We start from the raw sequence: 13,387 nt of genomic DNA, 5'->3' as shown, positions 1-13,387 counted from the left end.
TTCACAAGTTATTTACCTAACAGTAATGTTTTTTAAATATCAGACCAGACAAAACGGTTTTTATTCTCTTTACTGTAATTTATGGCTCAGTTTTTATGGCCATTTTGAAACTAAAAATGAATCCCCTCCCCCCAAAAAAGGAGAAGGAAATTTTCCAATGACTAAAGAGATAGGAACTTATTATATAACCATAAAACCATACTTTTGCACAGATTACTTAAAGCCAAAGCAAGGCAGCATCAGTTAAATCATTAAACATTAAATAATTAGAACCTTCAGAAGTAAAATCATAGAAATGTTTTATTTTTAATTTTCTGAAGTAAAAAAAACTGTTAACAAGACTTAGTTGATACCTAGTTACGTCATGCAGCATTTTTTTTCCTTGAAAATACTCACATACTCCTGCATTGCATTCTTCAGGAAACAGACCAGAAGACACCTGCATTTAACAAGTTCTGTGAAGAACATTCAACCACATCCGTGTTTTTCATGATACTAGAAATCCTGTTATATGTCAATTTAACCTATCTCTTAGAAGAAAAAATAAGATAATTGAAATGACTAGTTTTCTAATCTTTAGTTCTGTTTCCACAAATAAAACCTATCACTTTTCACAATGAGAAAGCAAAAAATAATATACAAACCCAAAGAGCTAACCTGAAATCATTCATCCCCTTTATTAAGATAACAGGTTAAATGCAGGAGATAAACAAAACAAGAATAGTTACTGGTTTTTTTAAACCATTTAACTAACTCTGGCTCAAAGTTAATAAATAACAGCAATGTACAATCCATAAATGTATATAAATTCCGTATCACATTTTCCCTGTTTTAAAAGGAAAGAAAATAGTTTTAATGTGTAAGAGGAAGAAGAGTAAAACATATTACTAAAAGGCAATTCTGCCATTGTCACTGCTCAAGAAGTACCACAGTAACCTTCTAGCAAACAGCTGCTGCCCAGGTCCCAAAATGTGAGATTAGGTGATTCTAAGTAAACATGAGGGGAAAAATTACAACATTTTTTGTCCCCGTTCATATTGCTCTCCCAGCCCCAGAAATTCAGATTAAATGGATTTTGCAGAGCATTTCTACCTAGTCTAACAATGTAAACATAAAGCAACATTCATTTTTAAGTAAAAATCATAACACTGTTTTTGAAACTGAAAATGGGATTCTCATCATATAAGAGAATAAGCTAAACAGCAAATTGCTGTGTAGAGACAATTATTTACCATAATCAATTCAAGTGTAAATTGAAGTTCTCAAATTATTTATTTTCAACTCAAGTAAAGTCAATTAGGCCACTGCAGTCATCTCCTCATCTGTGTCACCTGATTCATCTTTCAGTTCCAATTCTCCTAAATCTCTGTCTACAGCTGTCACAGTTTTCTTCTTACACTTCTTAGGCACTGCATCATTAGCACAGATTTTTCTCATTTTAATGTTTGGCAATTTCTTCAGATCAAAATCCCATTCCCTAGACAAAAGAGAGAATGCAGAGGGTTGGTGAGGGGTGAGGTAGGGAAGTAATAAAGTCAATATTCAAAACTAAGCAGAAGAAAGTTTATAAATTTACAGCAGATTCAAATGCACTAGAAGGAAACAATATAAATGCACTAGAAAAAAAATAACGTCCCAAGAACTGAGGTTTGCTTTTTCCATACTTACTGCACTTTCTCATTAATCTACAATAGCGGTTAACTGCACAGACAATTCCACACATTCAAAATTTCCAAAGCAATGCAGGAAAATATTAGGCAGAAGTTACAAGGAAACTCCGTTCCATTCTTTTATTCTCCCTAACCCAAACACTTCCCTCTATTAGGACATATATGGTAGCAAGAATCTCAGAAGTAGGAACTACATCATCCTGGAAAATCTCCAAAATGCACAGTCAGAACAGGTTTTTCTTTTCACACACAATGGTAAATCACAATTCAGTTTTAGTAATCAAACAATTTTTTTGGTTATAATAAAAAACTTTTAGTTCTTCAACCCCAGCTTTTCTGTGACAATCCTATGTTCAATTACTTTACGAGCAATGTGAAGATTCTTCTGAGAACTGAACTCTGATACTAACAGTCTAGGCTAATTTCTTCTTATTTCTGGCTTTCTTTGGGGGAGGCAGAACATACACTGTTTTAGGAATAAAGAGAACATTTATATATCTGATTACTTAACATTACAGGCAAAAAAAATTAATGTATAATCTTAAGCTCCAGGTACTTATAAATACATGTACATAGGCTACAAAGTGAACCACTTCTTAAATATGATCAATAAATTCTATTAGAGCTAATATTTTATGAGTATTAAATATTTTCTATGAATTCAGAAGTATAAAAATACAAACTAAGCTTAAGGGTTTCAAATATTATGGACTTAAATGTATCTAATTTCAATTAAAATTTCAGGCTGATCAACATGGTCTAGCTAATACCAAAATGATTAACAAAAATTATGTTCTAAAGACAGAGAACCCATGTTTGAAAACTGAAAACAGGAAATCCTACTCACTGGTCCCTCGGTCACACAGCACTATTAGAGAGAGACCACTGGGGCAACTGGTTCTTTATGATTTAACCATTTCCCCATACCACTTCCCACTAACCACCTTCTCCAGAAGGGGGTGCTGCAAACAGTATGGGGACAGGACTTAGCCAGCAAGTCTGCTGCTGACAATTTATCTTTTTAAAAAATAGCAGCTGGGGAGGAACAAGGATATCATGTTCTTTAAGTACTATATTAAAGAATTTTAAAGTATTTTGAAAAACAAATAAAAGCACCAGGTCATTATCATGTCAGTGTACATCAGGCATCTCTAACAGATGCTAAACTTAGGAAAATTCTTACTTCAGCTGATGAGAGGAAAGGTTAAAAAGAACCCCCTAATTTTCTTTTAGCTCTAACGTCTAGACTCAAAAGGGAAGAACGTTTATCTCTTATGTATTTTACTTGCAGCTTCGAAGAACAAAAGCGACAGACTCACCTAAAAGTTTTCAGATTACCTGCATTTAAAATGTCTGGAATCTCTGGAAAAGAAAATAATTTATATCTATTAGGCAATGTTTTCTATTATAACATTTATAGTTTCCTCGTTTATTATCTCAGAAACAATAATAACTGACAGACAGCAAGAACATCCAAAGAAAAACAAAATTTCAAAGCATGATTATAATGTTATAATGAAAAGTAAGTTTTGCAAGTATAAAGGACTTACTTTAAGAAAGTGATTCAAAAAGAACACCATTAAATAATGTATTCTACCACAGAATCCATAAAATAAAACAAACCTATCAACAAAATAAACTCTGTCCTTTTAAACAGTAAAGGTGCCTGGCAAATTCTAACTATCAATCCCCTACAACAACATGCTCAGTTGTTTTATATATTTTCTTGGTGAAAGGTGCAATTTTTTCAAGCATATACTTTGCTTTGGCAAGGTAGAGTTTGTCTGAGGAATGCAAGGATTATTAGATATTAAAAAATACTATTAAAAATGTAAAAAAGGGCTTCCCTGGTGGCGCAGTGGTTGGGAATCTGCCTGCTAACGCAGGGGTCACGGGTTCGAGCCCTGGTCTGGGAGGATCCCACATGCCACGGAGCAACTAAGCCCGTGAGCCACAACTACTGAGCATGCGCGTCTGGAGCCTGTGCTCCGCAACAAGAGAGGCCGCGATGGTGAGAGGCCGCGATGGTGAGAGGCCCGCGCACTGCGATGAAGAGTGGCCCCCGCTTGCCGCAACTGGAGATAAGCCCTCGCACAGAAACAAAGACCCAACACGGCCAAAAATAAATTAATTAATTAATTTTAAAAAAAAATGTAAAAAAAATTTTAAATAAACTATAATCAATAGATGTTCATTAAAGTTCAATAAAATTGAAACCCATTTTAAATAAAAACTGGGTGTATGGCAGCTCCTTATCATGACTAGAAAGTGGGTCATAAACCTGTATGCACGGGTCATCCTTGCTGATGGAACACGAGAGGCATGTTTAACAAAAAATGGAACACTGCTGAAAAAATTCTGGCCAGTGGATAAAATATTAAATAAAATCCAGTATCAATTAATGAAAAAGATAAAAATGTTTGACATGACTGTACACTGACTTTTACAATAGCTTCAGAAAATAAGAGTATGAGGCAAGGGGTCAGGTGTTTAAAAGGTATAAATTAAGCACAATTATTTTTTTTAAGAAATTCTAATAAAATGAGTCAGGAACAGTTATACCACCATGGAGCAAGTGGGAGAGATGTCAGTTATCTTGTCTTCTCTGAACCTTATCAACACAGCATTTGGTGACAATCTGCCCACATGTTTCTAGATGCTTGTAAACTTGAGAGAGTTGACAAAGTTTTTTTCACCAGACACATTCCCTGCAACTGGAGTAAGGACTGTGGCGTAACTGGAAGACGAGGTCTGAGTGTTAGCACTGGCTCCACCACCAGTAGATGTCTGACCTGGAATGTGCCGTCAATCACTGCTGATTAACCTGGTGGCTGCAGGCTGAACAGACTGAGCACAGAGACCACCTGGGAGGCTGTCACGACAGCAGAGCTGAGATGGTGGTGGCTCGAGCTAGAGGCGCTGGGGGCAGCAGTGCAAGCCGTCAGGCTCTTAAGTACATCCTGCTGATGAGCTGCATGTGGAATGCGAAACCGTCGGCAGGTTTCTGACACGAGCGACGGGGCAAGTGGTGATGTCCTGACGGACACACGGAGCTTGCGGGAGGAAGGAGTTTTAGGAGAAAAGCTGGACTCTGCTTTGGGACGCAAGTTGGAGATGCATATAAGACATTCAAGTAGATACTCTGAGAAACCCAAGTTTGATAATGCAAGTCTGGAGTTCTAGCGACAAGTATTGACAATATAAATTTGGAAGCTATGAGCATTTAAATGGTATTTAAAACCACAGGACTGAATGACATCAACTCAGGAATTCGTGTAAATAGAAAAGAGAAGAGGCCCAAGGACAGGGACGTGGGTCAACATTTAGTTTGTGAGGCTATGAGGGATTCAACTCAGGACACTGAAGTCATGGCCAGTTGACCTGGAGGAAAACCAGGGAAGGTCAGGGGCTTCTACCCCGAATAAAAAGTGTGACGAGAAACGAAGGGATCATCTGTATAAAAACACTGCAGGAAAGCTGACTACGTGAGTGCCCAGTACAGGCACCTTGCGTCTTAGCAACTTAATGGTCATCGGTGACAAGGGCTTTTAGTTGAGTGGTGGCTACAAAAGCCTAATTAAGGGGTTCCAATAAAAATGGAAAAATGAGGAAATGGAGACTACAAGCATAGACAAATTTAGGTGAAAAGGACACAGGACTGGCTGAAGCTCTCCCTCAACCTCCTACAGTAGGTTCTGTGTCAGGCACTCGATACGTGAAATCTCACTTGACTTTTAAACAACCTGGGAAGGAGGTGCACTATTTACCTCTATTTTTAAATGGAAGGTAACAAGGCCAGCGAGTGGGTGGGAAGTAACTTGCCCTGTTATATAGTAAGCTGTAAGGGTTTAAGTCCAGATCTATCTAGTTCTGAAGTTACTCTGCTGTTTTTTCAGTGAAGAAACTCACTGCTTAGGAATGACGGCGAGGAACTGCCATCTGCTCAGGGCTCACAGTGCCGCTGAAGCTAAGTGCCCGATGCTAACCTTCTGACTGTTGAGGTGCCCGCTGCGAAGACATCCAACTCCACGGATCTACTGCCAGACTGACACGGCTACAGCAAAACAACGAGGTAAGGGACCAGGCTCCCCACCCACGAAGTTCCCCTATTAGAAAGCCCCGGGGAACGCAGATAGCTGACCGCCTGAGTGACCCCATTCCCCCTTCTGGCGCCTTTATGAAGAGTGAACCCGTGAAACCCTAGGCATCCCGCCTATGACCCTAACAAAGGCAGGGCCCCAAGTCCCTGTTCCCTCCCTCTTTTTCTACTGGAGACCTCGCTGTGTGGCCCTCAGGCATGTCCTGTACCGTCCAGGACTTTTAAGCACTAAATCTTGTTTTTTTCAAAGCTCCCTGCTGGTTTTTGCTGAGGTGCACCCAGCAATCACAGTAAGAACGGCCAGGGTGGGTCCAGCCACAACACTGGCTCCAGTGGGAAGAATGCCTGTGGAGGCCGCCCCAGACCTTTCTGGCACACAGCATCGCTCTGGACAGGCTGGGACCAACATAACAGTCACCCACAGGGTATTTCCTCCAGGGCCCTACTGTTATTATTAAAATTTAAAAACCTAATGTTGCTTTAAGCATTTCATTTACTGGACTTCCCAAGCAAATCCACACAGGAATGCCTACAGGGACCAGGCAGGGAATGTGAATGAAGGAAGGTTTGGGACCACTGAATGCTCAAGTCTAAAAGGGACAGTTGCTACTTTGCTCTAGCAGACGATCGCATGTTTTACGAGAAGCCAGAAATCTACGTTTTTCCTATGAAATCAGCAGATTTTTTTATACTGACAATTAATAACCCAAACAAACACCATTTGCAGGCCATGTAGCCCTTGGGTCATCACCTGACTTTGGGCTTTGCAAGCCCTTACAAGTGCCCTCTCCTCTCCTCCTAAGCGCCTTTCTTCAGAGAGTGTTGTTAAGCCCACAACACACTTGTCTTCAGGAACTGTAAGAAATGCTAGTGCTAAGAAAGAAAATTTGGTTTCTATAATTTCTCAAGAAACGCTGCAGCAAGTACAGCTCTTTACTACAAGACTTACAAAGACAAGAAGGACACAGTACTTACTCTAAAGAAACTTCAATGTGGTTGGAGACGGGCAAGTAATAACTCTAGAACAAAGCAAATTAAGTATACACCGGAAGGGAGAGGAAAACTTTACTGTCACAGTAGAAAGATATGTCACTGTCAACACTGACAGTTTTGGGAATGTAGGAGAAAAAAAGAATGAATTCAAAAATTACTCCAAACACTCAAAAGGAAAGGAAATCAAAGGAAGAAAATCTAACTAAACTAAATAAATAGAATAAGTAAAGCCAAATCTGACCAGAAAGAAGGGAAGGTACCCTGTGAACACACCAAGGCCGCAGCCCCCGTACCGCCGCCCCTCCTGCTCCTACCAAGGCCGCAGCCCCTGTACCGCCGCCCCTCCCGCTCCTACCGAGGCCGTAGCCCCTGTACTGCTGCCTCTCCCGCTCCTACCAAGGCCGTAGCCCCCGTACCGCCGCCCCTCCCGCTCCTACCGAGGCCGTAGCCCCTGTACTGCTGCCTCTCCCGCTCCTACCAAGGCCGTAGCCCCCGTACCGCCGCCCCTCCCGCTCCTACCGAGGCCGTAGCCCCTGTACTGCTGCCTCTCCCGCTCCACAGTCTGCTTGATGGCCGCCTCTCGGGAGCAGTGCCGCCGGCCCTGCCTGGCCTTGACGCTGTTGTGTAACTCAATCTGCTCCAGCTCACTGCTGAACCGATTCAAATACCTGAAAAACAAGAAACTGATCTGACTTACAGGGTCTCTGTTTGGCTTATATTAGTTCATTTAAAATATAATCCCCCCCCCCAAAACAACCATAACCCCCAGCCTGCGCCTGTCCCTTAAGTTTTTATATTCCTCTGAGTTCCTGAAGTTCTCAGACCTCAGACCTTCTCTTGGTAACTAACCATTTTCAAACTCTCTGGGACCACATCACAGCCTGCCATTAACGTGTCTGTTCAACAAACTCCGTGTCCTCGTACTCAGCCACCTCCTGGACATCTCCATCTGGCTTAACACACCACCCCTGGACTCGCCTCTGCGCTGCCCCTAGGCGCCGCCTCCCGACCCGCTCCATCCCCTGGTACACCCATTCATCCAGTTGCCCAAGTGAGGAATGTGAGTGCCCCCCTTGACTCCTTCCCCTCTCTCTTTTACGCCACATCTAAGTCGTCATTAAAGACTTGGGACTTCCACCTCCTTAAAGTGTCTGCACTCTTTCACTTCTCTTCACCACACTGCTCCCACCATCACCTCTTGCCTGGACTGCTTCATCAGCCTCTCAACAGTCCCCCAGCCAAAGCCTGCCCCCTCATCTATTTTCCTCATTCCTCCAACTGTGACCTTTCTAAAGTTTAAAAATGTGACCATCTCAGGTTGCTTGCTGTAACTGTGTCTCCCACAGTCCTTGGATAAAGTCCAAACTCTTACACTGACATCTGAGATCTTTCATAAGCTGGTTGTTCATCCTGCTTGTCACAATTCCCTCCTTGAACCTATTATTTCAGTCTTATTAGATGTCTGGCAGATCACTAAATATGCTGCTCTCACCCCTGGGCCTTTCAGACCTTGTTCTCTCTGCCTAGAGGCTCCTCAAACTACCTCACCTCAATCTGCTAACCCCTATCTTCAAATGGCAGTCTAGATGACATTCCTCCAGGAAGCCAAGAAACTGGGTTAACTACCACTCTGAGGCCCAGAAAGGTGACAAAGCTACTAAAATGGCTAAGCTAGTATAAGAATCCAAAGTCTTGATAACAAAGCTCATTTGCTCATCGATAAATCCCGAATAGAACTCTGAATCTTGAAGAATCAAGCTGGGGAATTCCTGTTACCAACCCTTTGCTCATAACATGCCCAGTGTTTACCTTTCAATTAATTCACAAGCATCTCTCTTTGAATATCCTACTTTTTTGGGATCAAGATGATTTTGAAACCACTGCAGTTTTTCACCTATAACAACAAGTACCAAGACAGTTTAACACCACAAGTCATCATTCAAGCAGAGGTAGTCATTATAATTTTCAACATCAATGCGTTTAAAACAGTATCAAAATTTATTTCAAAGTTAAATACAAAGTTTTGTGTGGGCTCAAAGCTAACTAAACCAGTCTGTCAGAAATTAAATTGTCACATCTTAATTTGGGGAAGAGACAAGGGTAGCAGGGATGTTTTTCTGTATATATTTCTTATCCAGTAAGGATACAAAAAATTTAAAAAAAGAAAGAACACTCTAACAGAACATGAAGTTCTGAGAATTTATAAAGCAAAGAATAGAACTTGCTGAAATAACAAAAATGAGAGTCTGATTAATGAAGAGGATGACATCTGCTGAACATTTAATAAGCAGCAGGCACTATGTCAAGATCTTTACAATCCTATGAGGATTATTATTATTATTATCATCATCTCCATTTAGAAGAGAAAGGTTAAGTAACCTGTTCAGGGCCTCAAAGTTAGTAAATATCTTAAGCATACAAGATCTGCCAGATACTGTGCAGAATGACTGACATTTATGATCACGGAGCTAACAGACCTCATCCTTATGAGTAAATCTTACCATTGGGGTGTCACTTTCAATTAGATTTCTTAATATTACAAATCAAGAAATGGCCCTACCCAGGATTACTGATAAACCATTTAGAAATACTATTCTATTGCCTGATAAAGCATTAGAGTTAATGGTTCAAATACCTTTCATTTTGGTTATAAAGCCTAATAGCCACTCTTGTGAAATCTCAGACTTGTCACACACACAAAAAGACTGTAACACTGAGATACAGACTGAGGATGTATATACTGACATCATTAAATATGAACTGTTGTTTTCAAAATCCTTCATAATTCTAATGGTCAGGGAGCTAGAATTAAACTTGAGAGAAAGACAGAGAGAGACAGGAAGGGGGGATGGATAAAAATAGGTAGGTAGGTACTAAACAGTTTCTAGAAAACTGAGCTAGGTATTATTAACACTGTTTGTTCTCAGAGTTTAATGATTGATTTTATTTTGTTTTGATCAAGCCTGGTAGAGAAAATTCACTTAGATAAAAATAGTATTTTACTAAGAGAGTCAAAAGAAAATAGGTATAGAGAAGAACTTCAAATAAGTATATCCACTTACCAATAAGGTTGAGACGCAACGCCTTTTCATTCTTCAGTCTTGGGAGAAAAAGTGTATGTGTTAGAAAACTTCCAAAGCAAGTTTTAAAAATCTGTCAGAAACAACAAAAACTACCCAAAGAACCTTAATTCAAAGATCATTCTTTTATGCATATGAAATTAATTTTTAAAAATTATTTTATTTACTTATTTGGTTGCACCGGGTCTTAGCTGGAGCAGGCAGGCTCCTTAGCTGCGGCACGTGTGTTCCTTAGCGGTGGCATGCGAACTCTTAGTTGCGGCATGCATGTGGGATCTAGTTCCCTGACCAGGGATCGAACCCAGGCCCCCTGCATTGGGAGCACGGAGTCTTAACCACTGCGCCACCAGGGATGTCCCGAAATTAATTATTTTTAATGAAGAAACATTGAATACCATGCTTCTTTTTTAAATCACTGGAACAAAGTGTTGTTAAAAATTCTTTTCCTGCTCTGCAATGACTACATGATACCTATAAAACAAATTGGTTTTGAGAACACAAAAGAAACCTTGATTATATTTTGTAATATGCAGAATACTTGTGCACAAAAGAATAATGAGGACCTTCTAGAAGACTGAGTGCTGCCACCAAGACCAAAATGCATCACTGTCACCTTTTAAACTTCAACAAGAACAAAAGAATGTTTACTTTTCATCAATTTGGTAAGAATTATAACAAAGAAAAAGAACTTATTTACTCTCAAAAAATTGGTCTAGGTGATATATACCTCCTATTGTTGTTATTCTAAATTCTAATTCATTCAGAAAAGACCTTTGGATGCTAGTTTTTGCAACACTTTATGCTAGCCACTAGGGATACAGCAATGAAGAAAAAAAAATCCACTGTCCCTGCCCTAACAAAGCAGACCAGATTTACCCTCCCACTTAAAACAACTAGAAAACTGGAGAACTAAAATGAAGCCTTTTTAATAAAAACTTTTTAGCCACAGAATGGAGAAAATATTCACAAAACAAAAAACATACCTGCATTAAGAATATACAAATAGTTCTTACTACTTAACAACAGATAAAATTCAAAACCAAAAGGAAAAAGATTTTAAGAGACTTCTCATCAAAGACATAAAAGTGAACAAAAAGCACATAAAAATATATCATTAGTCATAAAGAAATACAAATTAAAACCACATTGAGATACTACTGTACACCTACTAGATTGGCTAAAATCTGTTTTAAAACTGAAAATACAACATGTTTGAGAGGAAATGGAGTGAATGTAACTCTTACACATCACTGGTGAAAAAATAAAATGGTACCATCACTGTAGATAAGGTAATTTTTTATATACTTAAACATTACCCCCACCACATGACTTCACTCTTTTAAACAATTTCTTAAAAACTCAATTTTTTATTTACTTAAACATATATCTTTTGTATGACCCAGCAATTCCAGTTCTAAGAACTGAAAGAAAAATGTTTTATGTCCACAGAAAAACCTGTACACGAATGTTCATGGCAGCTTTATCAAAATGTAACAGCAGGGTTGATAATCTTTGCTTAAATGTCAGCTAGTAACAAACCAGGCTTTGAGGGCCATGTGGTTGGTCTGTCGTAACTACTCATCTCTGCCACTGTAGCCTCAAAGCAGCTGCAAACAACGTGAAAGGAATGGGCACAGCTGCTTTCCAATAAAACAAACTTTTTTTATAAAAACAGGTGGATGGCCACTTAGTTTGCAGACCCTGAAAAGAGCCAAAAACTATAAACAATCCAAATGACCATCAACAGGTAAATGGATTAAAAAACTGCATATCCATACAATGGAACAGTACTCAGTAATAAAAGAGAAAGACAACAAATTTCACAAACATTATAACTGAAAAAAACTGGCACAAAAATTGCATACAGTATGACTGCATTTACATGAAACACTACGGAAGACAAATCTCATCTACCAAAATAAAGAGCAAATCAACAGGTGCCCAAGGCTAGGGGCGGAGAGCTGAGACTCGACCGGGAAGAGCTTTGGGGGGATGGAAACGCACTCTACGTACACTGACCGCAGTGGTTATACCACGTACCGTCAAAACCCAGACGCTGTACACTTCAAACATGTCTACTTTGTCCTATCTTATTTATTCCTCAGGGAGGAGTCCAGTTAGCAGTCAAGTTTGCTACGGTTCTGAATGAACGCACTGGGGGCCTGAACTACAGTGGGGTGGAGCTGGGATGAAGAAAAGAAGAGAAACCTGAGACTAATTCTCAAAAACAGTTGTTTCCTAGATTCTTACCCATTATGCTTAGCTTCTGTCTGTTAATTTTCCGTATTAAGTAATCTTCATTTGCTATGTAGAGTTCTTTGCTACATACCCAATGGGACAAAATATGAGAGTACACAGCAGCAAGATGTCACTACGCTGAGAAGTCATAAAATAAAGCTAAAACCATGATACAGAATAACTATTTGCTGCCTGTAAACTGTGCACCACTTGAAATGTGCCAGTCTTCAAACCACACTAGTTTCTATTAATAGGAACAGAAGCAGTATTTCATACAGTCCTAAATCAGAGCATTCAAATGCTCAAGATGAAGGACGTCTGACTCTCCCTCTGTGCTGCTCGTCACACCTGCAGTACCTTCAGGCAAGCAGACCCCACCTCTAAGAGTCTACCTGATGAATCCAGCAGCTCTGCGCCCTAACAATATCCTGCCCCTGATCCTCCCCCACCTCTCTCACTCCCTAAAAATGAATCTTAGGAAGCAGCACAAAGAACCCTGGACCCTCTGCTAAAGAGCAGAGAGCAGACACTCAGGCTGCTTGGCTACCCTCCTTCCAGATAACGCCAAGTGTCTTCGGCGGCCAAGCGCTACCGGGACACGGTGACATCCAAGACGGCCCCCACTGCCGACTCTCGCTGCTTGGATATTCACGCCCCTCTCCTCCCTGAGCGTGGCTGGACCTAGTGACTCGTTTCTAACAAATAAAATAGTGCCACAGTGATGGATGTGACCTAGAAATGACGTTACAAACGTTGTCTTCTCTTTTTTAAACTGAGCCAAGAAACGGCCTCTTTATTCTGAGGCTGAGCAGCAACGGACTCCCTCCCTTCTAACTGCTCCGCCCTCCACCAACAGCTGCCACAACAGGTCTGTGGACCACCATGTAAACAGCCTGGAAGCAAAACCTCTCCCTATCAAGCTCTGCGATGAATGCGGCCCCAGCCAACACCTTGACTGTAACCTTGCGAGAGACCCTGAGCCCGAAGCACCCAGTTAAGTGGCTCTGGGATTCCTGACCAAGAAACTGTTTGTTTCAAGCTGCTGAGTAAAGCAGCAGCTGCTAACTGCTATTTCTTTCTAAGAAGTCACAGGCACCTGACGTTCAAGGTAAGCCCTGTTGGTACCTCTTCTATCACCTTGCTTACAGCTGCCACTACAGTCTGAGTATCTTATCACCAACCATCTTTTGAAGATATGCAATTCACCATCTCTGTCTTGCTGGAAGTGCTGCTCTAAGGCAGGGAGATGAGCAGCATTTCAAGATGCCATTTGTGACCATGCCCCCACTTAACTGAATAGGACTCAC

General features: G+C 40.5%; 1 protein-coding gene across 2 annotated transcripts in view; it reads right to left on the bottom strand.

The window, feature by feature from the left end:
• TMA16 (translation machinery associated 16 homolog) overlaps positions 1-13,387 on the bottom strand; it is a 57,451-nt gene that overhangs the window by 21,676 nt on the left and 22,388 nt on the right. Inside the window, exons 3-7 of one of the 2 annotated variants that reach the window (XR_014263608.1) lie at positions 9,825-9,862; positions 8,572-8,656; positions 7,282-7,430; positions 2,990-3,032; positions 1,233-1,477 (exon numbers count right to left, since the gene is read on the bottom strand). Coding sequence is in view for 1 of the 2 variants with exons in the window: in XM_082461904.1 (XP_082318030.1) it covers positions 1,297-1,477; positions 2,990-3,032; positions 7,282-7,430; positions 8,572-8,656; positions 9,825-9,862 (496 nt within the window). In the remaining variant the exon portion in view is untranslated. Of the gene's footprint in view, positions 1-282; positions 1,478-2,989; positions 3,033-7,281; positions 7,431-8,571; positions 8,657-9,824; positions 9,863-13,387 lie in introns of those variants that run through there. The other variant, XM_082461904.1, reaches the window with a different exon arrangement.

This window comes from Balaenoptera physalus, assembly GCF_965194825.1.
Source record: "Balaenoptera physalus genome assembly, chromosome: 5".
Taxonomy (NCBI): Eukaryota; Metazoa; Chordata; class Mammalia; order Artiodactyla; family Balaenopteridae; genus Balaenoptera; species Balaenoptera physalus.
The sequence above is the reverse complement of the archived record's forward strand: the minus strand, read 5'-3'. Positions and strand labels throughout refer to the sequence as shown.